The sequence below is a fragment of the Ochotona curzoniae genome, unplaced genomic scaffold, assembly GCF_017591425.1.
Source record: "Ochotona curzoniae isolate NIBS_2020 unplaced genomic scaffold, NIBS_Ocur_1.0 scaffold_3223, whole genome shotgun sequence".
Classification (NCBI taxonomy): Eukaryota; Metazoa; Chordata; class Mammalia; order Lagomorpha; family Ochotonidae; genus Ochotona; species Ochotona curzoniae.
Window position 1 is genome coordinate 4257546 of NW_024467108.1, and position 21561 is coordinate 4279106.

The 21561-nt window shown below is 46.4% G+C and overlaps 2 protein-coding genes and 1 non-coding gene across 4 annotated transcripts; 1 reads left to right on the forward strand and 2 right to left on the reverse strand.

Moving 5' to 3' along the window:
• Positions 1 to 11373: 11373 nt before the first annotated feature.
• On the reverse strand, positions 11374 to 13178 carry LIPT2 (lipoyl(octanoyl) transferase 2). Of its 2 annotated transcripts, none has more exons than XM_040964059.1 (2): positions 12713 to 13178; positions 11374 to 12267 (listed from the first exon to the last, which is right to left on the reverse strand). In XM_040964059.1, exons 1-2 carry the CDS (start codon positions 13176 to 13178, stop codon positions 12038 to 12040), a joined length of 696 nt encoding a protein of 231 aa, XP_040819993.1. In that variant the 3' UTR covers positions 11374 to 12037. The 2 variants fall into 2 exon arrangements, with proteins under 2 accessions (XP_040819993.1, XP_040819994.1); XM_040964060.1 differs by having other exon boundaries at positions 12143 to 12267; positions 12657 to 13178.
• A 1617-nt stretch (positions 13179 to 14795) lies between these two features.
• LOC121145536 lies at positions 14796 to 14899 on the forward strand. Its single transcript, XR_005882030.1, has one exon. It is a non-coding gene; the product is annotated as a U6 spliceosomal RNA (small nuclear RNA).
• Positions 14900 to 18273: 3374 nt separating this feature from the next.
• On the reverse strand, positions 18274 to 19028 carry LOC121145475 (complex III assembly factor LYRM7-like). The gene is made up of 2 exons (XM_040964348.1): positions 19015 to 19028; positions 18274 to 18929 (listed from the first exon to the last, which is right to left on the reverse strand). The coding sequence occupies exons 1-2, from the start codon at positions 19026 to 19028 to the stop codon at positions 18656 to 18658; spliced, it is 288 nt and encodes a 95-aa protein (XP_040820282.1). The 3' UTR covers positions 18274 to 18655.
• Between the last annotated feature and the right edge of the window lie 2533 nt (positions 19029 to 21561).

Sequence of the window (21561 nt, forward strand, 5' to 3'; positions counted from 1 at the left end):
TGGGGCACTTCTGGGATCCCATATGGATTTTGGTTTGGGTCCCAGCTGCTCCACTTTCCTTCTAGCTCCTGTTTGTGGCCTGGGAAAGCAGTAGAGGACAGTCCAAAGCTTTGAGACCCTGCACTTGCATGGGAGACCCGGAAGAAGCCCCAGGCTCCTGACTTTGGATTGGCTCAGCTCTAGTTATTATGGCCACTTAGGGAATGAACCAGTGGATGGAAAATCTTTATTTGTCTCTCCTTCTCTCTGCAAATCTGAATTTCCAGTAAAAGCAAGCAAACAAACAAATAAGTATATATATTTTTTTATGAAGGAATGATGGCTAAGAAGGGGAAAGTCTCCAGGGAACTGTATGCAGGGAATGCTTCTAAGAAGAGATGGAAAGGGAGAAAGACAAGAGGGACAGCAGAATGTTCCTTCCCCTCTGAGTAGCGGATCTCATCCTAACTGCCCACCTGATGCTGTGTGGCCTGTGCTCGGGATGGCATTTCAGGACTGTCATACTTCACCCTCACGCCCCTTAGTCTGTGTGTCTCAGTGGATGGCACCAGCTTCTCCCTAGTTTCCTCCTTGTTTTCTTCTTGAAAATCAAGGCAATCTTCTATGTAACTTTATACCAGGAGAGTTCAAAAGTACATGGAAAATACAATTGAAGATAAGTTTATTTTGGTGATAAATTTTTTAAAAAAATAATAGATTTATTTCTTTACTTGAAAGGCAGAGCTACTGGGTGGGGGGGATGGTAGGAAGAGAGAGAGAGAGAGAGAGAGAGAGATCTTCCACGCACTGGTTCACTTCTAAAATGGTCACAATAGTCAGGACTGGGTTGGATCAAAGCCAGGAGCCAGGAGCTTCTTCTGAGTCTCCTATATGGATGCAGGGATTCAAGCATTTGGGACATCATCTGCTACTTTCCAAGGCATATCAGCAGGGAACTGGATCAGAAGTAGAGCAGTTGGGATAGAAACCAGAACTTAGGTGGAATGCTGGCTTTATCTACTATGTGCTGGGGTCCATGTGATGGGTGTGGAAGGCAGGAAGGTGAAAAGAGTATTGTTCCATTGCAGGCAGGGCTGCAAGGAATTTCCCGCTGTATGGCAGGGCCCAGCAGATGTCTCTACAACCACCTGAATGCAGCTCCACCTCCCTTTGCATGGACACCGGACAATCTCGCTAAGTATTCTGTAATCTATTTAGGCATTGTCTGCCTCTGTGGAGTTAATGTTTACTACCAATGTGAGCTTGGAAGTTGATGTTGCTGATACCCTTTTAGCAAAAGGGCCTTTTATTATTGCTGATCCCATTCACCATATGCTATCAAGGGTGTTAAGCCCCTAGGTGTAGTGGGAATCTATTCTTACCCTCTTTCTTTGATGTTTAGGTCCTTCCTCCTGTGATGCATTTCCTCCCTCAGCTGATTCACAACTAAGTTGTAGAATGAGGATTGTAGTAGGAATGTGTTACTGATTGATATGGACCATCTACTGAGAACTTCCTGACCACAGGGTCAAGATGGATAACATCCTGCTCTAAGGTGAAACAAATGACAGAATTATCCTTGGAAACACCCACTTGACCATGACGTAAAAAGTCTGAGCCAGAGTTTGACTGGTTCTGTATAAATGAAGCAGACAGCTTTCGTGCATTGTCCATTATGATCATGAAGTCGTAGTGGTCCATTTCTTTCCTCTTTATGCCTCATCCACGCACCCTTCTCAAGTTCCGAACTTGGCTGTAGCTGGACTCTGGCAACTACGCCACAGTGTTAACCCCAAAACATTTATTTTCATTTCCTTGAAAGTGGGAAGGAAGGAAAGAGAAAAGGATATCTTCCATCTACTGATTCATCCTCCCCACCCCACCCCCATCAAATCACCACAACCAGAACCAGAGTAGTCCAAAGTCAGGAGCCTCTATCTCCGTGGGGGACACAGACACTTGAGCCATCATCTACTGCTTCCCAAGATGCACAAGCAGGAAGCTGAACCAGAAGCCGGGATGCCAACCAGCACTCCAGCATGCGATGCCAGCACTGCAAGGCTTGACCTGCAGTACCACAAGGTTTCCCAAAAATTCATGAAAATGTGTATTATAAGATAATCTGTCCTAGACTTCAAATGTTTGCACCGAAATGAACTTATCTTTAAATTCCATTTTTCTATCAACTTTTTGAAATACCCTCATTCAAATGTGGGGTCTGCCCTTCCCAAGAGGCTGTCGGCCCTATGAAACTGAACAGTTGGGATAAGGCTCCATGTCCATTGAAGGCATGAGGGAGAAGGGTCACAGATGAGCCATGGGGTGAATATAGAAGTCGCAGTAGCCTCGGCCACTGGGGAAGTACAGCCTGTACTGCAAAAGAAGTACAGTGGTCACATTATTCAGTGACTCATGAGGAGCCCAGGGCTGTGCCATGGTCCTATCTGCCTTTGGCCTGTCGGCTTGACCTTTGACCCCTCGCTCTCCTCAAACTAAGATGTCACAATACCTGACCAGACGTCAGATTGTTCTCCTGTCCTCTCCCAGGAGGACTGCTACAGCCCCCTCTGGAATGGTTTCTGGGTGCTTGAAGTGGTGCAGTTGGGATGTTCAGTCTATCTCCAACAACAAATGCATGTGCTGGGAGGATATCCTGGGTCTGCCTGGGCTCCTTCCCCCTCTGCACAGGACCATGTGAAGCTGCCTGATGGCCAATCACTGCCAGATCTGACCTCTGGGAGCCAGCCTGGCTCCCTGGCAAGGATGGGGACTGGCCGCATCACAGTTCTTAGCTCAACCAGGAGTGTGAGCTCCTCAGAGACCCTGAAAAATCTTCACACTCCATCCTCATTGGGTTCTTGGATGTCCAGACTCAGGTTCAAAGTATGAATGGACCTGCCTCTGACTACAGCCATCCCTTGGTTTCTGGGAGTGGGGTGGGCATGGTGCCAGAACTCCCTTCAGAGAGCAAAATCTGTGGCTGTTCCAGTCTTGTATCAAATGCCCTAGTTTTTGCATAGAACCTACAAACATCTTCCCCAAATAAACAGATTTTTTTTTCCATTTATTAGTACTTGAGAAGCCGAGAGTCAGAGACAAAGAAAGGGATCTTTCATCTGCTGGTTCACTTTCCCAATGCCTTCAACCACTGGGACTGTGCCAGGTAAAGCCAAGAGCCCAGAACTCAATCTGGGTCTCCATACAGGTGGCAGGGACCCAACAACTACTTGATTCATCCCCCGCTGAGTTCTGGGGTACATCCTAGCAGAAAGATGGAATAAAGAGTGGAACCAAGATCTCAACCCAGACACCCAAGACCTGTAATGTGGAATGGGTATGCCCAAGGGGCATCTTATCCACTACTCCGAGTGTCTGCCCCTCTCTAGTTTATATCATCTTCAGATAACTTAAAATACCCTGTGTAAATGCTGTGTAGACAGTTGTTACACTGTATTATTTACAGAATGGAGGAAAGGAGGATAGGGCTATCGCATCTGTAAGATACATTAGGTCAGGAAAATATCAGCAACAGTTAACTTCCTTTTTAAAAGAATTTTATATTTATTTCATTTATTTGAAAAACAAAGAGCTTTAATGTCCTGGCTCACTCCCCTGTAACAGCCATGGTGAGGCCAGGTTGAAGCCAGGATCTCAGAACTCAACCTGGATGTCTCAGGCAGGTGAACCACTGTCTGCTGCCTCTCAGGCTGCACACTAGTGGAATTGGAAACAGAGTCAGGATTCAAGCAGGCACTTCAATGTCAGATGCAGGCATCCCTAGCAGCCTCTTAAGGACCATGCCAAACACTCGCCCCAGGGGAGGCCACTTCTGGAATTCTTCATGGGCTCAGTATCAGCCATCTTCTACGTGGAGCCCTGGGCAGGGGCTGAGGAGGCCACAGACAACATGGCTATTGTCCTGGTCTGGCGAACCCAGTCTGGACAAGGTCAGTCAGGAAAAGGAGGAAATACAAACCAGGGCGGTCATTGCCACGGGAGGCCTCTCTCAGGAAGTCTTGCAGGAGGCCAGGGTTACAACAACGTTGGTGGCAGAGTTTAGCTGGGGGCTGAGGAGCAGTTTTCTGACCATCAGAACTGTGCGGATGGTGCAAGACTGGAAGGTTGACTCGGGGGTGGCATGCTCCACAATGGGGGAGTCGGGCAGGATAACATGGAGGACAACAGACCAGGCAACAGATTGGATGTTGATGTCGATCGGCAGGAAGCGTAGAGGCTGCTGGGAGTGCCCAACCACACATAGGCTGTTAAACTGCTGCTTCCCTCTGTCCATCACGTACCGGGATGCAGAGACAAACCAACAACAAAACAGAACAAGCCCACAAGCTCTGGGGAGAAAAGCTCACAGCTTAAGGAGGTGGAAAAAGCAACACTATGGCTACAGATGTCTCTGGAACATGAATTAACAATAAATTCCTTTTTAAAAGAAATGGGGAAAAAGATTGAGTAAGCAGTATTGACTTCCTCTAAATATGTTTAGATTTAAACTTGGTATCAGTTCTGATGCAACTGTACCAGAGAAGTCTTTCATGCACACAGTTTTTACATAATGGAAAACTTGTTAACCACAAACAAAAGATAGACAGGTTCATGTTACTGGGCATGATAAGTTCTTTTTTTGAAAGAAGATTTAGTTATTTATGTATTTGAAAGTGTGTGTGTGTGTGTGTGTGAGAGAGAGAGAGAGAGAGGAGAGAGAGCGAGCAAGAGAGAAAGAGATAGAGAGAGATCTGTTACTGAGTCACTTCTCAAATGGCCGCCACAGCCAGCACTGGATCAAATCAAAGCCAGGAGCTTCATTCTGGTGTTCCATTTGGATGGCAGGGACCCAACACTTGGGCCATCTTTTGCTGCTTTTCCAGGCCTTTAGCAGAGAGCTGGATGGGAAGTGGAGTAGCTGGGACATGAACCAGAGTCCATACAGGATGTTAGCACTACAGGAGCAGCTTTACTCACTATACCACAATGCCAAATTCCTGTTGGGTTCTTTTAAGCTCAGCCTGATGGTTTTATAGATGTACTGAAATTAACAAATGAAGAATGAATGATAGACTCAGAGTCTCCCAGTTTTCAAATAAAATAGTGGAGCTAGGTCATTCCTCAAAAGAGGAAAAAACTAGAGCCAGTGCTGTGGCATAGTAGGCTAAGTCTCCACCAGCGGTGTTGGCATCCTATATGGGTGTCAGTTCATGTCTGGGCTGCTCTGTTTCTGATTCAGCTCTGTGCTAATACTCCTGGGAAAGCAGTAGAGGATGATCCAAGTACTTGGGTCCAAGTACGTGGGAGACCTGGAAGAAGCTACTGGCTCCTGGCTTCAGCCTGGCCAGCCCTGGCCATTGTGTCCATTTGGTGAGTAAACTAGTAGATGGAAGATCTCTGCATCTCTTTCTCTCTCTCTGCATCTCTCTCTCTCTCTCTATATATATATATATATAAATTCTTTGCTTCACATAAACAGGTATTTTTTAAAAAGATAAGCTACCACCTATAAAGAACAGTGGCAAAAAAAATTATATCTGAAGAGCCAATGTTGTGGTACAGTCAAGCCTCCATGTGCTATGCTGGCATCCCGTATCAGCGTGCCACAACAGCTGGGGTTGCGGGGCTGAAACCAGGAGCTAAGAGATTTTCCCAGATCTCCTACATGGGTGCAGGGGTCTCTTTCTCTCTCTTTCTGTGTGTGTGTGTCTGCCTCTAAATAAATAAATACTGATCAAAATTTTTTTCTTAAAAAGAAAAGTAGAAACAAAATTAAGCCTTACAAAATATAATGGGAAATGATCAGCAGCCATATGGGAAAATGTTTGACATGTTACCTTTGCTCAAGAGTGTATACAAAACTTTACCCATGGAATATTTAAAAGCACATGTGGCACCTGTTCGTTCATGATCAAGTCCTGGAAACACACAGAAACAAAATAGATGTAGCAAGTGGGAAGGCACGATTTTTTTTTCTTTAAACTTTACCGGTGTTATATAATACAGTTTGGTACTATGTATAGTAAAGGACAGTGGCGTTAAAAAGTGAGATTCCAACAGCAAACATTTGGTTTCCTTGGGAGTTTGTAGATAGCGGCATTTTGCTGCAAGCCAAGGTGCACCTGGTGCCTGGGGGGTGGTGAGGGGCAAACTGGCTATGTCCGGTTTCCTGTCAGCCTCAAGCAGGATCAAGATGCTGGCCCAGCGACTGCAGCTGGTCACGTCCTCGCCTCTGCATGCGTCTGCACAACCTGGACAATCTGTTTATTTACAAGGAAAAACTCTGTACAAACAAGAAGAGGTTTCCTCAAGGGGGAAACCAGGGTGTTAAATATCCTCCCTGCATACGCTCGACTTCCTTCCTGGAGGAAGCACCCGGGTGGACCAGTGCAGTTGGGAATCCTTCCCGCAGGAAGGAGACTCTGGTCTTGCTTGCTTGCATAGGCCTCGCTGCTGCGGACTTGGCCTTTTGCTCTGTGTCCTCAACGGATGGAACTGATCACTGCCCCCCATATCTCCTCTGGGATGCCAGCCCTCCTCAGTCTGTCAGAGCTCAGGCTGGGAGCCAGGGATCAGCACTGCCTTTACTCTGCATGACCCCATCAAAGTCGCCCAACCTCTGCAAGCCTCGGTTCCCACCTCACATTGCTGGGCTTCCAGGGGACAGTCTTTTGGGCTTCTTCCTTCCCCTCTTGTGCATTCCAGACGTAAAGTATCACTTAGTGAACACCTGTTCCAAGTCTTCACACCCAACCGTCCCTCAGTGTCTCTCTGTCTCACCCATCAGTGTTTTCAAACATGATTTAGCAAAACCAAACTCACCAGCTTCCTCTCCAAACTTGGTCCTCATCCTGGGTTCTTCATCCTACCTCTGAGGTTCACCTGTCCAAACACTCAGCCCAGAAACCTAAAATTTCCTTGGCGCCAGCCCCAATATCCACAGAAAATAGCAACAACAGCAGGTGCAGTCATGGCCATTTTCTGCCACAAAGCTTGGGAAACAGAAAAGTGAACTAAAGTGAATGCAAACTATGAAGCACAGCAGAGAAGAGGAAAGAAGAGACTGCCCAGGCTCCTCCTGGCTTCATGCTCTGATCTGTTCTGGAGCTCACCTGTGCCCAAGAGTTATCCATGCATAGAATGTTTGCAGTCTGAGATTCCATGTACTTTTTCCAATTACCCCCTTTCCTGGTGGTCCTCATAAGTTAGAGATGAGTTTCTACATAAGCCACCACAGGAATCTAAACCATATCAACATGTTGTGCTGGTTAGGCTAGGTGATGGTATGTTGTAACTCTACTCCAGCATGTGACCATCAGCAGCAGTTTACTGAACTCCCAGCCGCCATCTTCAATTGTGGTTGGTCACTGTTTCAGAAAGGGCAGCCCTGAAGGGTCTGGCCTCAACTGTTCTTCAGTGCCTCAGCTCAGAAGCAACATGCATTCCCCATTCATCTGTAAGTGCTATAGGCTAGGGATTGGCATTGTAGTGTAGGCAGTAAGGCTGCTGCTTACAATGCTGACATCCTATAGGAATATCGCTTCAAGCCCTGGTTGCTCTACTTCCCATTCAGCTCCCTGATAATGTGCTTGGGAAAGCAGTAGAGGATGGTCCAAATGAGTGAGATACCCAAATGAAGTTCCTGGCTCCTGGCTTCAGCTTGGCCCAGCTTAGGCCATTCCAGCCAGCTAGAGAGTGAACCAGCAGATGGAAGATCTCTCTGTTCCTGTCTCTCTCTCTCCCTCTTTCTGTAACTCCGTCTTCAAAAGAAAAATTCATAAAAAAAAATAACAATCTTATAGATAAAAAAGAACACACGTGTGCCCAGCACAGGAAGCCAGAGCTTGCCATGGTCTGCACTGGTCTGTCCATACTGAGCATGCTGGGCCCAACTGCAGGTACTGGGGCTATGCTCAGGCAGGGGGGCAGTTTTTAAATAGTTAATTTCTACTCAATACTAATGCAAGTCTTCTCTATGACAGGCCTGGTGCTGGAACTACAGAGGGAAGCAGGACTCACCCAGTTCTACACCTGTGGAGATGCTGCCATGAAAGCAAGGGAAAGGACTAGGGGCCAGTGTCGCTGGAAAAGGCACGTGGAGAATGGATTGTAATGAGGATAGTATTTCCTGGGCATTTCCTCCCTGCCAGCACTAGATTCAATGTGTTACCTGCAATTACATCTTTTCATTTTTCAGAGAGCTAGAAACAGACACATAAACACTCCCCAAATGTCCCAAGTGGCTGGAGGTAGGCTGGCACCAGACCCAGGAGCTAGGAACTCAATCCAAGTCTCCTATGTGGGTAGCATAAATCCAGTCACTTGAGCCATCCCTGAATCCTCCCAGGCTCTTGCATTAGCAGTAAGTTGGAACAGAAAGCTGGGGCTGGGAGTTGAAGCAAGGCACTCTGCAGGGGTACTTGCGAGCCTCCATTGGCTTACTAAACATGAAGCCAAACACTGGCCCAGTGACATCATCCTTAACATGCTCCGAGGTAGACGTTAAGGACATCTTTATTTCATGTCATGAAACCAAGGCTCAGGAAAGGTCAAGGCTATCAGATCCCCACACTCTGCAGAAGGATGCTCAGGTCAAGAACGACAGGCCAGCACGGCACAGGAGAATGTATGTGATTGAGCAGCAGCTGGTTCTGTAAGGGATTGCTAAACCAACACATCTTCCCTAGAGTCTGGAGGTATTCAGAGCAGTATGGTCATCTGTTTGGGTGAGGGAGGCTGAACATCAGATGGGGAGAAAAATGCCTAAACCTGCAAGTATGATTTCCCTTCTTAGGGTGTAAACCCTGTGAGACAGTGTTCAAGCACTCTTTTACTCCAACCCCTCCAACAGCAGCAGTCCCAGGGACAGGAAACAAAACCTAGAAAGATAAAGGACAGACTATGGGTAGACCAGCCATCAGTTAACCGATACTGATGGAGTGTCTATGACATGCAATGTGTACATGTCACTCAGTGTGCATAGCAGGAAGAGGATGAGAAAGGGGTTTACATCTGAGACTCTCCCCTGGTTCTCTCATTAATGTACTGCACGACCTGGAAAAAGATTTGTCCTAATCTTTGGTTTCATTTCTATATAATATGGGAGTAGAAGATCTCACTTACTCCTTTTCAGCTTGAACAACTGATGTAAAGAAGAAATGTACTTCTGTACTGAAGAAATGAGGGGATGGTGTTGTGACACAGCAGTTTAAACACTGTCTTTTTTTAAAAAAAATTATTTTATTGGAAAGGCAGATGTACACAAGGAGGAGAGACAGAGAGGAAGATCTTCCGTCCGACGATTCACTCCCCAAGTGGCCGCAACAGCATGTGCTGCGTCAATCCGAAGACAGGAGCTAGGAACCTCCCTCTGGGTCTCTCATGCAGGTGCAGGGTTCCAAGGTTCCAGGCTGTCTTCAACTGCTTTCCCAAGCCACAAACAGGGAGTTGGATGGGAAGTGGAGCTGCTGGGATTAGAACTGGTGCCCATATGGGATCCCGGTGCATTTAAGGCAAAGACTTTAACCACTACGTTATTGTGCTGGGCCCTAAACACTCTCTTCAACAACACCATTCCATATTGGAGCACCAATTTGAGTCCTAGCTGCTGCAATCCAGCTTTCTGCTACCGCATCAGGGAAGGCAACACAAGATGGTCCCAGTCCTTGGGCCCCGGCACCCATGTGGGAGGCCCAGATGATGTTCCAATCTCCCGTCTCCAGCCTGGCCCAGCCCCAGCTATTGCTGGCAGTTAGGAGAATGAACCAGGGGATGGAAGATTTTATCCTTTCTTTCTCCCCTCACCTCTCTGTAAAACTCTGCCTTTCAAATGGATAAACACTTCTTAAAAACAAACAAACAAACAAACAAAAACCAGGGGAATTGCCTTCCTTGCTTTCCAGAAGCCAGCAAGACCACAAAAACTCTGCGGTGTAAAAGGGCTTTAGCTGTAGGAATGGTTATAGAGGCCTACTCCCGAGTGATCAGCAGGCGCTTCAAAACATGACTAGAAAATGAAAGCAGGCATTTGATGCTTAGGAACCCCATACCCCAGAGGAGTACCTGGGTTAGAGACCCCACTTTGCTTTCTGCTAATGCACACTGTGGGAGAAAGCAGGTAATGGCGAAACTACTTGATTCCTGCTGCCTGTGGGTGAGAAAGATAGTTTTTCAGGTTCCTGGTTTGGGCCTGGTTCAATCTTGGCTGTTGCAGGCACTTGGAGAATAAACTGGAAGATGGAACATCTCTCTTTCCATGTTATGTTGCCTTTAAGAAGCAAAAGAAAATGTGGCTAGAACAAACTGAATAATGCTACAAGCATGAAATACCAGATTTTGAAGATTCAGTATCAAAATGATGCAAAATATCTCGTAATGCATTTGTATTGATACAAGTTGATGTTTTTAATATGCTGTGCTAATTAAAGTATACTAAAACCAATACTACTCATTTCATTTTTTTTTAAGATTTATTTTTATTATTTTTTCATTGGAAAGGCAGATATACAGAGAGGAGAGACAGAGAGGAAGATCTTCCGTCCGATGATTCACTCCCCAAGTGAGCGCAACGGGCCGATACTATGCCAATCCGAAGCCAGGAGCCTCTTCCCGGTCTCCCACACGGGTGCAGGGTCCCAAAGCTTTGGGCCGTCCTCGACTGCTTTCCCGGGCCACAGGCAGGGAGCTGGAAGGAAAGCGGGGCTGCCGGGATTAGAACTGGCGCCCATATGGGATCCCGGGCGTGCAAGGCGAGGACCTTTAACCACTTGCGCCACCGCACCGGGCCCCAGATACTACTCAATTCTTATTACTCTCTTAGCATGGTTTCTGGCTAATGTCAAAGGACAATGTGACTGACATTCTATTAATATTGAATAGCACCTGTCAAAGGGAAGACAGAAAGCCTGTGAGAGGACAAGATGTTTCCACTGAAGCAGGACTGGAACCAGAGCCTTTTGACTCTTAATACAGGATGCTGCAGAAGCCAGTTTGCAGCATGCCCACCCTTCCCCCTCCCCGGCACCTTGGCTCTCCTGATGCGTGGGAAGCCCTTCCACACAGCACAGGGCTTCTCTCTTGCTAGATTGCAAAAACGAGTGTGAGTCCCACCAAGAGGTCCCATAAGACATGGCTCCCTCCTTTGTCTGTTATGATGACCTCCAGCAGGCCTATGGGGGAACTGAGGTCTCCTGTCCACATGCAGGACCACCAGGAAGTGTGTGAGCTATCCCAGAAGCTGACCCTCCTCCTCCCGACTCGTGACCGCAGATGGTGGTAGCCCCAGCGGACATTCCTGACTCCCAAGATTGTGGGAGATCCTGAACTGCAAACACCCAGCTAAGCTTCTCCCAAATCCCTGGTCCACACAGAGAAAAATGACACCATGCACGCTTATTGTTGAATCTCTAGGATTTAGTGATTTGTTAGGCAGAATTACATAACTGTGAACACTCAATTCTGTCTTGCATGTGGACAATGGGAGAAATGACTCTGGTGTTTCTCCCTGCCTTCGGTCCAGTTCAAGTGTATCAGGAAAGAAAGGAGTTAAATGACCAAAAGTGGGGATTCCAAGCCAGGAGGTCAAAATCTCTACCTTCCCTTTACTGCAAAAGGCATCCAGATCTCTTGAGAATAAAAAAGCACTACATCTTACTGGGCATCTTCACCTGGACCAACCGGAGACCCGAACCCCACAAAAATCAAAGCCAGAAACACCCGATTAGAGATGGTTTTAAGGAAGGAACAAATAACTGATAATTGACCATCCGTGACATCTGTTTCTCTTAACTGAGAGGCTGGTGTCCATAGCACTATTTCTTATAGTTGTGGAGGCTTTTCATAGCGTTTTCACATCTGTTATCTCTGAGGTAGGCAAAGGAGGCAAAGGAAGCTATGAACAAACCATAATACACATGGCAACAACCGCTTAGAGCTTCTGGTGGCACTTCAGTCTGTCATTCAGGAACTGCATTGGCCTCCAACCTGGGTGCCAGGTTCTCAAGTCAGACAGTGGTGCTTTCCAAGGCAAGGCCGCCCTGGCTGCGGGTCGCATGAACGTCCATCAGATGGGGCTGTCCTTGGAGATCAATGTGCACTTGTAGGTTTCTTGAAAGGCCACGAGGAAGGGCGGCATCGCCTCTTCCACAGAGACGTGCCTCTGCAGCTCTTGACTCAGCGAAGTGACACCTGTCCCCTCCAGTCCACACGGCACAATGTGCTCAAACCACGTGAGGTCAGTAGCGCAGTTCAGTGCCAGCCCATGGGATGTGATGTGCCTTCCACAGCGGACACCTGCAAGGCAAGTCACAGGGTCTTAGGAGAGATACTTTCCCCACCCTCTCTTTTTTCAGCTTCCGGATCCTTTGCAATGCAATAGACTAGGTCTCCAGGGATCAAATTTTGCCCTTGGGGCAACCACCTGCGGCAGGGGAGCAAGAATGTAGCTCAAGCTTATTTCAGGAATGCACCTGAACACAGTGGAGAATTAAATCCCCTCAGGGTTCCACTGGGACTCTTAAGAAGTAAATTACCAAGTCACTTTCCTTGTCTCTCCAACGGATGATGTAGGACTAACCGACTTCTGAGGACCCCTCAGCCTCTTATGGGGAAGTTAGCAAACCCTCCCTCAATGCAGCAGGTGGCTGGCGTTCAAAGAACGCGCCGGATCCATCCTCTCCGGCCCCAGCCCTTCTCGCGCCTTCATTGGTCCAGCCCCGCCAGGTCCCCGGGCGCTCACCGATGGCGCAGATCTTGCGCTCCCCGAGCCAGACGCCCGTGTAGGGCGGGGGCCGTGCACGCGCGCCCCGCAAGCCCTGCAGCTCGCACAGGCGCACTGCGCACGCCTCCAGCGCCGCCACATGGATGCGCAGGCGCAGGCCGAGGCGTCGCAGGTCCAGCACTGGGTGGCACAGCAGCTGGCCGGGGCCGTGGAAGGTGGCTAGGCCGCCGCGGCCTGTGGCGCGCACCTCGGCGCCCAGGGCTCGCAGACGCGCAGTGTCCTCGGGCGTCAAACCTCCGCGCAGCCCGGCCGTGTACACAGGCCCCGCGGGCTCGCAGAGCAGGAGCGCGCCCGCCTCGGTCGCCGACGGGGCGTCGGGGCCTGGCTCGGCCTGCAGCCGGCGCAGCCAGCGCTCCTGCAGCGCCAGGAGCTCGCCGTACTGCACCCGGCCCAGCCACAGCAGCCGAACCGCGGGTTGTCGCATCGCACCCGCCGCGGCGTCCGCACGCCCGCCCTCTGACCGCGCCGGGATGGGCGGGGACCCGAACGGCCCGCCCCGAGCCGCCGCTCCCGCGAGCTGCGCGCCTGCAAGGTGTCGGGCGGATGCGTCGTCCTCCAACGCCCAGCACACGGTTCCGTCACGCAGAGACCCAATGACCAGCTAAGCCCTGGGTGGGTGACAGGATCCGATCTACAGCATCCACGGCGTTGTCATTTAGACACAGCAAATTCCCTGGATAAGCATCTGCCGTACGTTCTATTCCTCCGCGGCAGGCAAAACCCCGAAAATACCTCACAGCCAACTATTGTTCAATTGGACAAAAGGAAGGAAAGGAGGAACCAAAATAATATGACGAATGACTGTCTGGCCTATCCAGCTTTGTCAAGTTTTGTATTTTACTGTTTATTAATTTCAAGGAAATAAAATGCCATAGGAAAAAAAAAACCAAGGTGGGAGATGATCAAAATACAAAATAATATGCTAACAGTTGTAAGTGATGGAAAAAAATTATGTGTGGACCATGGCTGAGAAAATGCCTGCTTGTATAAGCATGAGAAGGCTGTACAAGAAACTGGTACCGTCGATTGTTCTCATGGGTGTCTGAAAGACATGGGGTGAACATAGATGTAAAAATCCTAAGCAAATATTAGCAATTTGAATTCAACAGTCTATAAGAGGATTAATGCATCATGACCAAGTATGTTATATCCCAGGAATGCAAGACTGGTTTGACATCCTACAGTCAAATAACTCTCATTATAAATGAGGAAAAAATATATGAGTATTTTCAGCACATGAGAAAAAAATTGGTAAAAGTTGACACTCTGGTGAAAACATCAAACTATCCAAATTCAGGTAAGAGTGAGAAGCACACCTGTAATATTTAAGGTTATTGGAGAAAACTGGAGATTTCCCTGCTGCTAGGAGTGGTAACAGAACAGTACTGCTGCACCCTTCCTTTGCCCACTGACCCTTTTCTCATACCTGGTGCTGGAAATTTATATAGTCTGACCAGTTTCGCTAGAGATTTACGGTTTCATTGAGGTTTTTCAAAGCATCAGCCCTTTTTTGATGCTGGCTTTCGGTTTCATTGTTCAGCTGTTTATCAGTTCCTACCTCTGTTTGCTCTGGGTCTATTTTATTTCCTTTTCTATGTACTATAGGCGGGAGATAGGAATATTCATCTGAGACTTTTCTTCCATTTGTCATAAATTTCTCTCTGTGTGACCTTAAATAGATCCAAGACAATCTGTTGTGTCCTATTTTGTTTTTATCACTGCAGCATTCCATAAATATTAAATAGGATCTGATGGTTGCTGATACTGGGAGTTCTTGCATATCCTTGCTGATATTCTGCCTGCTTTTCCCGCTAGCCGTGGAGAAAGCTGTTGGCATCCCCAACAGTTGCTGTTGGCTGATTCATTTCTCCTTAAGTCCTGTCAATTCCTGCTTCTCATGGCTTGTATCTCTTGTGTGGCACACACATATTTGTGATTATTATCTTTTCTGTGTAAATTGGCCTCTTTCTCATTGTGTAATGAAAATGGACAATGAGAGCCCCACAAGTAGCAGTGTGTGGCTCACAGTACTCAGGTGCTGGTGTTTGCTTTGGCAGCACGTATGCTAAAATTGGAATGATACAAAGATTAGCATGGCCCTTGTGCAAAGATGACACGCAAGTTCATGAAGCATTCCATATTTTTAAAACAACAATAAAAAAAATAGTCCCAGGTGCTGTAGTTATGCTAAAGGCTTCATGGATTTTATCTTATTTAATCTTTTCAGACCTATGAGGAAGTCAGTATTATTTGTGAGAAGTGGCATATGTATGTTTTCTTACTTAACCCTATACAGGTTTGCAGTGTATTGTGACACAACGGGGTATACAGAAATGCAGTTTAGATCCGAGACTAGACATGTAGAGTTAGTATCGAACTCCATAAGTTCAAGGGCATGATCTCCAAAAAGACCATTCAGGTGCCACTGGCCACTTATGCTTGCCACTTATGTTGCTGAAAAGTTGGCTGCAAATTCCAGCGTTTGCATGGCTCCTTTAAGTAATAGGACCCAGTAAAGTGCTGAACTTGCCATTATAGTTTTATTATAAAAAATACCAATCAGGCCCAGCTAACGTAAAGTACGTAAGGGTGGAATCTGGGGGCATCTGAGTGCAAAGCACCAGCACTTCTCTCCATGGAATCAGAGCACCCAGGACCTCCTGTCAAACACACCAACATGTTCACCAGCCAGAAAGTTCTACTGGAATTTGGTGACCTTGAAGCTTCTTTACATTGACCTGATTTATTCCCTGGTCATGGAATTAGACTCAGTCTGTAGACTCTGCTCCCTGGAGATTTGGCTGGCTCAAAGCCCCAACCTTGGAGTTGCATTGTTTGCCCTTCTGGCGACCATCTCCTGTCTTGAGTCATCTCATCTATTTGTGTAAACTCAGGTGTGATCTAACAAGTTCTATAAACAACAAAGACACACCTAGCACACAAAATTCAAGGGTTTAAAATCTACTTCCCAGGAGCCAAGGACACAGGACAATGAATTGTTTGTTATATAATAGGTAGTCGTTGAGCCCATTTTATAGATAAGTAGACACCTATGTTGCTTGTTCAAAGTCACACAGCTGGAGCAGGTGTTTACCCCAGTGATTGAGGTGTTGTTTTGGATGCCCACATCCCATACTAGAGTGACTGGGTTCAGTTAGCCCTAGACCTGCTTCTGGTCCCATCTTCCTGCTAATGTGCATTCTGGGAGGCAGCAGGTGGGGCTTAAGTACATGGGTTCTTGTTGCCCACCGGGGAGCATCAGATTTAGTTTTAGGTTCTCACTTTGTCGTGACCCTGCCCTGGATATTATAGGCATTTGGAGAGTGAAACAGCAGGTGGGAACTCTCTCTTCCCTTTCTATCTGCCTTTTTTTTTCTTTTCTTTCTTTTTTTTTTTTTTTGTATGATTTACTTTTTTCTTAATTGGAAAGTCGGATTTACAAAGAGAAGAAGTGACCGAGATAAAGAGCTACCATCTGCTGGTTCACTCCCTAAGTGGCCACAATGGCTGGTATTGAGGAGATCCGAAGCTAGGAGCTTCTTCTGGGTCTCCCACACAGGTGCAGGGTCCCAAGGCTTTGGGCTGTCCTCGACGGCTTTCCCAGGCCACAAGCAGGAAGCTGGATGGGAAGTGGAGCTGCCGGGACTAGAACTGGCGCCCATATGGGATCCAGACGTGAAAAGCAAGGACATTAGCAGCTAGGTTACCATAGCAGACCCTCTATTTGCCTTTCAAATAGAAAGTTGACAATTCTTGGGCCCCGCGCCATAGCCTAGCGGCTAAAGTCCTCACTTGGCACACACCAGGATCCCACGTGGGCACTGATTCGTATCCTGGTGGCCCCGCTTCCCATCCAGCTCCCTGCTCATTTGCCTGGGAAAGCAGTTGAGGACTGCCCAAAGTCTTGGGACCCTGCACCTGTGTTAGAGACTCAGAAGAGGCTCTGGGCTCATGGCTTCTGCTCGGCTCAGTTCCGACCGTTGTGGCCACTTGGAGAGTGAATAAGCGGTTGGAAGATCTTCCTCTCTGTCTCTCCTTCTCTCTCTGTATATATGATTTTCTAATAAAAAATAAAATACGTCTTTAAAAAAGTGGACAATTCAATGTTAAAAATAGTAATAACGGGTTCGTGTTGTGCCATAGCCAGTAAAGTCACTGCCTGCATCAGTAGCATCTAACATGGCTGCCAGTTGCAATCCCATCTACTCTAATTCCTATCCAGCTCCCTGCTAATGTACTTGGGAAAGCAGCAGAAAATGGTCCAGATGTTTGGACTCCTGCACCCATGGGGGAGATGTTTATGAAATTCCAGGCTCCAGGCTCCAGGCTCCAGGCTCCAGGCTCCTGGCTTCAGCCTAGCCCAGCCCTGACTGGATGTAAACCTAGTACTTCTTTTTTTTTCCCCCACCACAGGTTTAATGTTTGTTATGTCCAACTAAACTTAATTTTATTTCCTAGAATTAAGTTATTTTCAAATATGACAACATATGATAACTCAAATATTCAGTATGGATAAACCAATATGTATTTTGCCAGCAAACAAAGCTTACAAGCCTTCCCATTGCCTTGCCCACTTAAGAAAATAGTGGAAATGTTGCAGGGTCAAATGCACAAAAGTTTTGCAACTTTTCATAGTTAAATTCTTGTTCTTCATCTGTGAATAGGAGAGAAAACACTGCTCATTTAGAAAACAGAATGATAAACAGAGAAAAGAGAAACAGAAGTGCAAAATATAATCTTCTAGTTCCAAGTATCAGATGGTAGAAGGCCAAGTCCTTTAGTGATAGCAATAATCTCATGAGGGAAGGGATACGTGGAAAGAGAAGCCATTTAAATTTTATAGATGAAAGCAGGGAGAATGTCACAAATATTAAATGTTTTCAATGAAGTCTGTGTTCTAAACACTGCTGACTCTACTAAGACCTCTTTATAGTTTGATGAGCAATTTTCCTTAAAAAAAAAAAGATTTGTTTATCATGACTATAGAAAATGTTTATGTATCACTTATAAGTCTTTAGAAGAATAATAAATGTTTTTTCATGGACAGTGTCTCTTTCTAAAAAGAAACAATACAATCAGCTGTACCTGCAGGCATAATTACAGTACTTCAGGAAACAGAGCCACTTTGAGCAGAAAGCTGACACACAACACAACTGGTGACCAATTAAGCGGGGGGCGGGGATTCACCATCTTAATAATTTAAACACACACATAAATTCACATGGGAGGAAAACTCACTAACTTGCCAAAACAATGCATTATCGTTTTTTAAAACATTATTTTACTTGAAAGAGTTTCAGAAAGAGAGAGGGAGATACAGAGAAAGATGGAGAGAGAAACAGAGATCTTCCATCCAAGAGTTCACTCCCCAGATGGCTGCAATGTCCAGAATTAGGCTGGTCTGAAGCCAGGAGCTTCTTTTGTCTCCCACATGGGTGCAGGATCCCAAGGACTGGGGGAATTCTGTGCTGCTTTTCCAGGTGATTAGCAGGGAGTTGGCAGGAAGTGGAGCAGCCGGGACTCAAATATGTGTCTATGTGGGATGCCAACATTGCAGGTGCAGACTCAGCCTACCACGCCATGGCGCCAGTCTAAAAACAAAGTATTCTCAAATAGCTAAAAAACTATTGTGGCCAAAGAAAAGAAATGGAAGATACCTCATTAAGTATGTACTTCACTTTACATGGCTTGATTTTCAATGAAAACAAAATTTCTTATATAGTACTCTTTAGAAGTAACTATCTTCTACAGTTTTCAGTGCTGTTCTTTTAACATGAAGTTTAATTATGAAGCTATTCTTATTAATTTTCAATATGCCAGAAGAATGTAAACTTAGGATTTTTGCCACAGTTGCAGATGTTAAAATTGAAAGGTATAAAGATTTGTTTCATCCTAGAAAATTCACTGCTTCTGTGTTGGTGCATCACAATATGGCATATTTTCTAAAAGAAGGTCTTTCCTAGGGACCAATTTCAGTGTATTGTGGTCTGTGTGGATACCTTGTATAACAGATGTTCTCAGTAACAGTTCAACATCGGAACCTATTTTCATTAGCTCCTCTAATTTCTTAGGAGAAGTCTCACTTTTGTTACTTTTGCATTCTTCATTTATTTTTATTCTGGCTGCTTCTAATGGTCTGGCATCATTTTTTAAAACTTGTTGTCTGGTCCTGTGCCTGTTTTAAGAGTCGCAAAACCTTCGCCGCCTGACCTATGGCTCTGCTTGCCACGGCGGACACCTCCAACCTAGTACTTCTAAACATAGTCTTGAACATCCTGATATGTATGTTGTCTGAAAGTGATTGCCACACACAAGTCACTGAATGAATACATTAACAGAAAAGGATCAAAGAGTATTCTGAAGTTTCTAACTTGGGGGAAGTGGGTGTGATCCCATATGAAAATGTGCCTGAACTTCACGTTAGATGTCTTTGCTGAAAGAAGTTGGATTTAGAAATAATTTGGCTATATGCATTTGCATTAAGATAGGATTTGAGATAGGGTTTGATTTCCTGGTAACCAGAGAACATAGGTAGAATGGTATAAAGTGAGAAACTGGTGCTTACAAATTCAAATTTTGTTTTTGCTTTCCTTTAAGACTTATTTAAAAGAGAGAGGGAGAGATCTTCCATTTGCCATTTTATTCCCTAAATGGCCACAGTGGCCCAGGATGGGCCAGGCTGAAGCCACGAGCCAGGAATTCCATCTGCGTCTCCCATGTTGGTGGCAGGGGCTCTAAGACTTGGGCCATCCTCTGCTGCTTTCCAGCAGCAAGGACTCATTCCATAGAGAAGCTTAGGCTTGCAGACAACAGCTTTACTCACTATGCCACGATGCCAACCCAGGGATTGTTCCTAGGGGGCTTTTAGGCCCTTGAAAGTTTGCCAACTCCAGCTGCTGTGCCCAATGGACGTCAAGATCTATGTGAACAATGAGGCCACCGAGCAACTCTTTCTACCAGGAACTCTTTCCACCTGGGCCCCCTGCTAGACAAACAGCTCCTGCATAGGGTGTGTGGCCAGACTTTGGTGTGCCATTTGCCGGGCTAAAGGCATACAAAGCATAAATTATTAACTAATCTTCTTGTAACTGGGATAGTCCAGGAGGGTGAGCGGTACAGGAAATCAGGCAGTGGGAGGGAATCAGAATAACCACCAAAAGGAGGCCCAGAGCCAAGAAATTGGGAAGGGAGACCAAAAAGCCCTGGCAAGCACAGAGAAGGACAATGGCAGGTTTCAGAGTAGATTATAAAAGCCACCATGAGTCATCCAGGGTTGTGTATTGTTTAAAAAACAAACCTAGTTAGATAGCCCCGGGGCTCTGAGGCTGGGTCACACAGAGGTCTGTCCCAGGGCAGCCACAATTTAGAAATAAGATAAAGTAGATTGAATGACTGGGCTCCTGCAGAGCTCAGAGCTCCTACCTGAGAACTATCCCAGCCATGAAGGAGGAACCTGAACAGGAAGGCCAGGGGCTTGGGTTCAGACTCTGTCATTGCTTATTTGAAAAGGTGTCTTACCTTTGAAAGAGGTAATACCTAGTTTCACCCCTAGACCCTTACCTAGTCTAGTGCAAGCACCCAATAAGTTCTAAACAAACATTTGCAGAAGGAACGACTCATCAAATTTCTTGTTGCTCATCTCTGAACTGAGACCTTTCACCAGGGGCCTAAACCACAAAAGGCAATGGTCAAGGTGGATAATAGGCAATAAAAGGTGGGTCAAGGTGGCCTCTGGGTCGCTAGTGCTGTGGGATTTGGTGTGGGATGGGGTGGCGGTAGGGGAGCCCTTTTCAGATGTATGACAGGGTTCTTCCCTCCACATGTGAAAGCATTTGCAGGTGGAGACATAAAGATGTACAGTAAGTGGATTCATTTACAGTGAAACAAAATGGCAGCTCAACCAAGTCAAGTATGAACACCCAACAGCTAAAAATGCAGGAGGAAGGTCCCAAAGGGAGAAAGAAAACTCTGTGAAGAAAAATTTCCAAAAGTGGAAAGATGTTCACAAAAGAAAAAAAAACCAACAAAAAGACCCCAACCAAGATAAAGCCTTGTTTAAGAAAAATCTTTTTCAACAAGGTTAAGCCTACCTTTTTTGAGACCCTCCAGAGACATTGGGGATAATGGCAGAGGTGAGAATCCTATTGAATATTTAAAAGGGGTGGAGTTATGGGTGGGGCTCAAGCCTTCTCCATTGCCATGCCCACTTGAGGAAATAGTGAAAATGTTGCAGTGTCAAATGCACAATGGGAGTGGGCATACCCCTTGATAACTTGATTATGATGACCTAATGGTCGTAGAGGGCACATCCTACAGCTGTGATGGGTATTTGCAGCTGGTACTGGTTACAAGATAACAACGTTGTGGAACTTATGGTTTCTGTTGCTTGGAAAGGGGCAGGGGCTTGCTGGCACATGGGAACTGGGTCTGCACTATAGACAGAGAGGCCTGGCATATGTGCAGGAAGAGAAGGGAGCCTGGACGGGGTGCTGGAAGGGGCTTTTTAGGTGAGCAGGGCGAGACTGCCACATCCTATGGTGTGTCAGTCACGGCTATCAAAAATGTAAATCACCTGGAGCTACCAAGCAAGGACCTCTGATGACTAGTGAGGAGCCATTGATGCAGTTAGGTTGGGAGTGTCAGTTACAAACCCACCTTGCCCCATGGTTTAGCTGCAACAATCAGACTCCAGCTCAGCCTCCAGCTATGCAGCTTCAGCTAACTTGGTGTCAATCATTGACCCACACTGTAAAAACTTAGCTCCTCCCCCTAACTACGTAAATTCCTACAGCCCTAATGGTTGCAAG

Bases quoted from the DNA above. Each gene is read 5' to 3' on its own strand.
- LIPT2 (XM_040964059.1), bottom strand. From the start codon at position 13,178: ATGCGACAACCCGCGGTTCGGCTGCTGTGGCTGGGCCGGGTGCAGTAC. The intron at 12,268-12,712 runs GTGAGCGCCCGG...CTTGCCTTGCAG, and splicing joins GCGCAAGATCTGCGCCATCG to GTGTCCGCTGTGGAAGGCAC.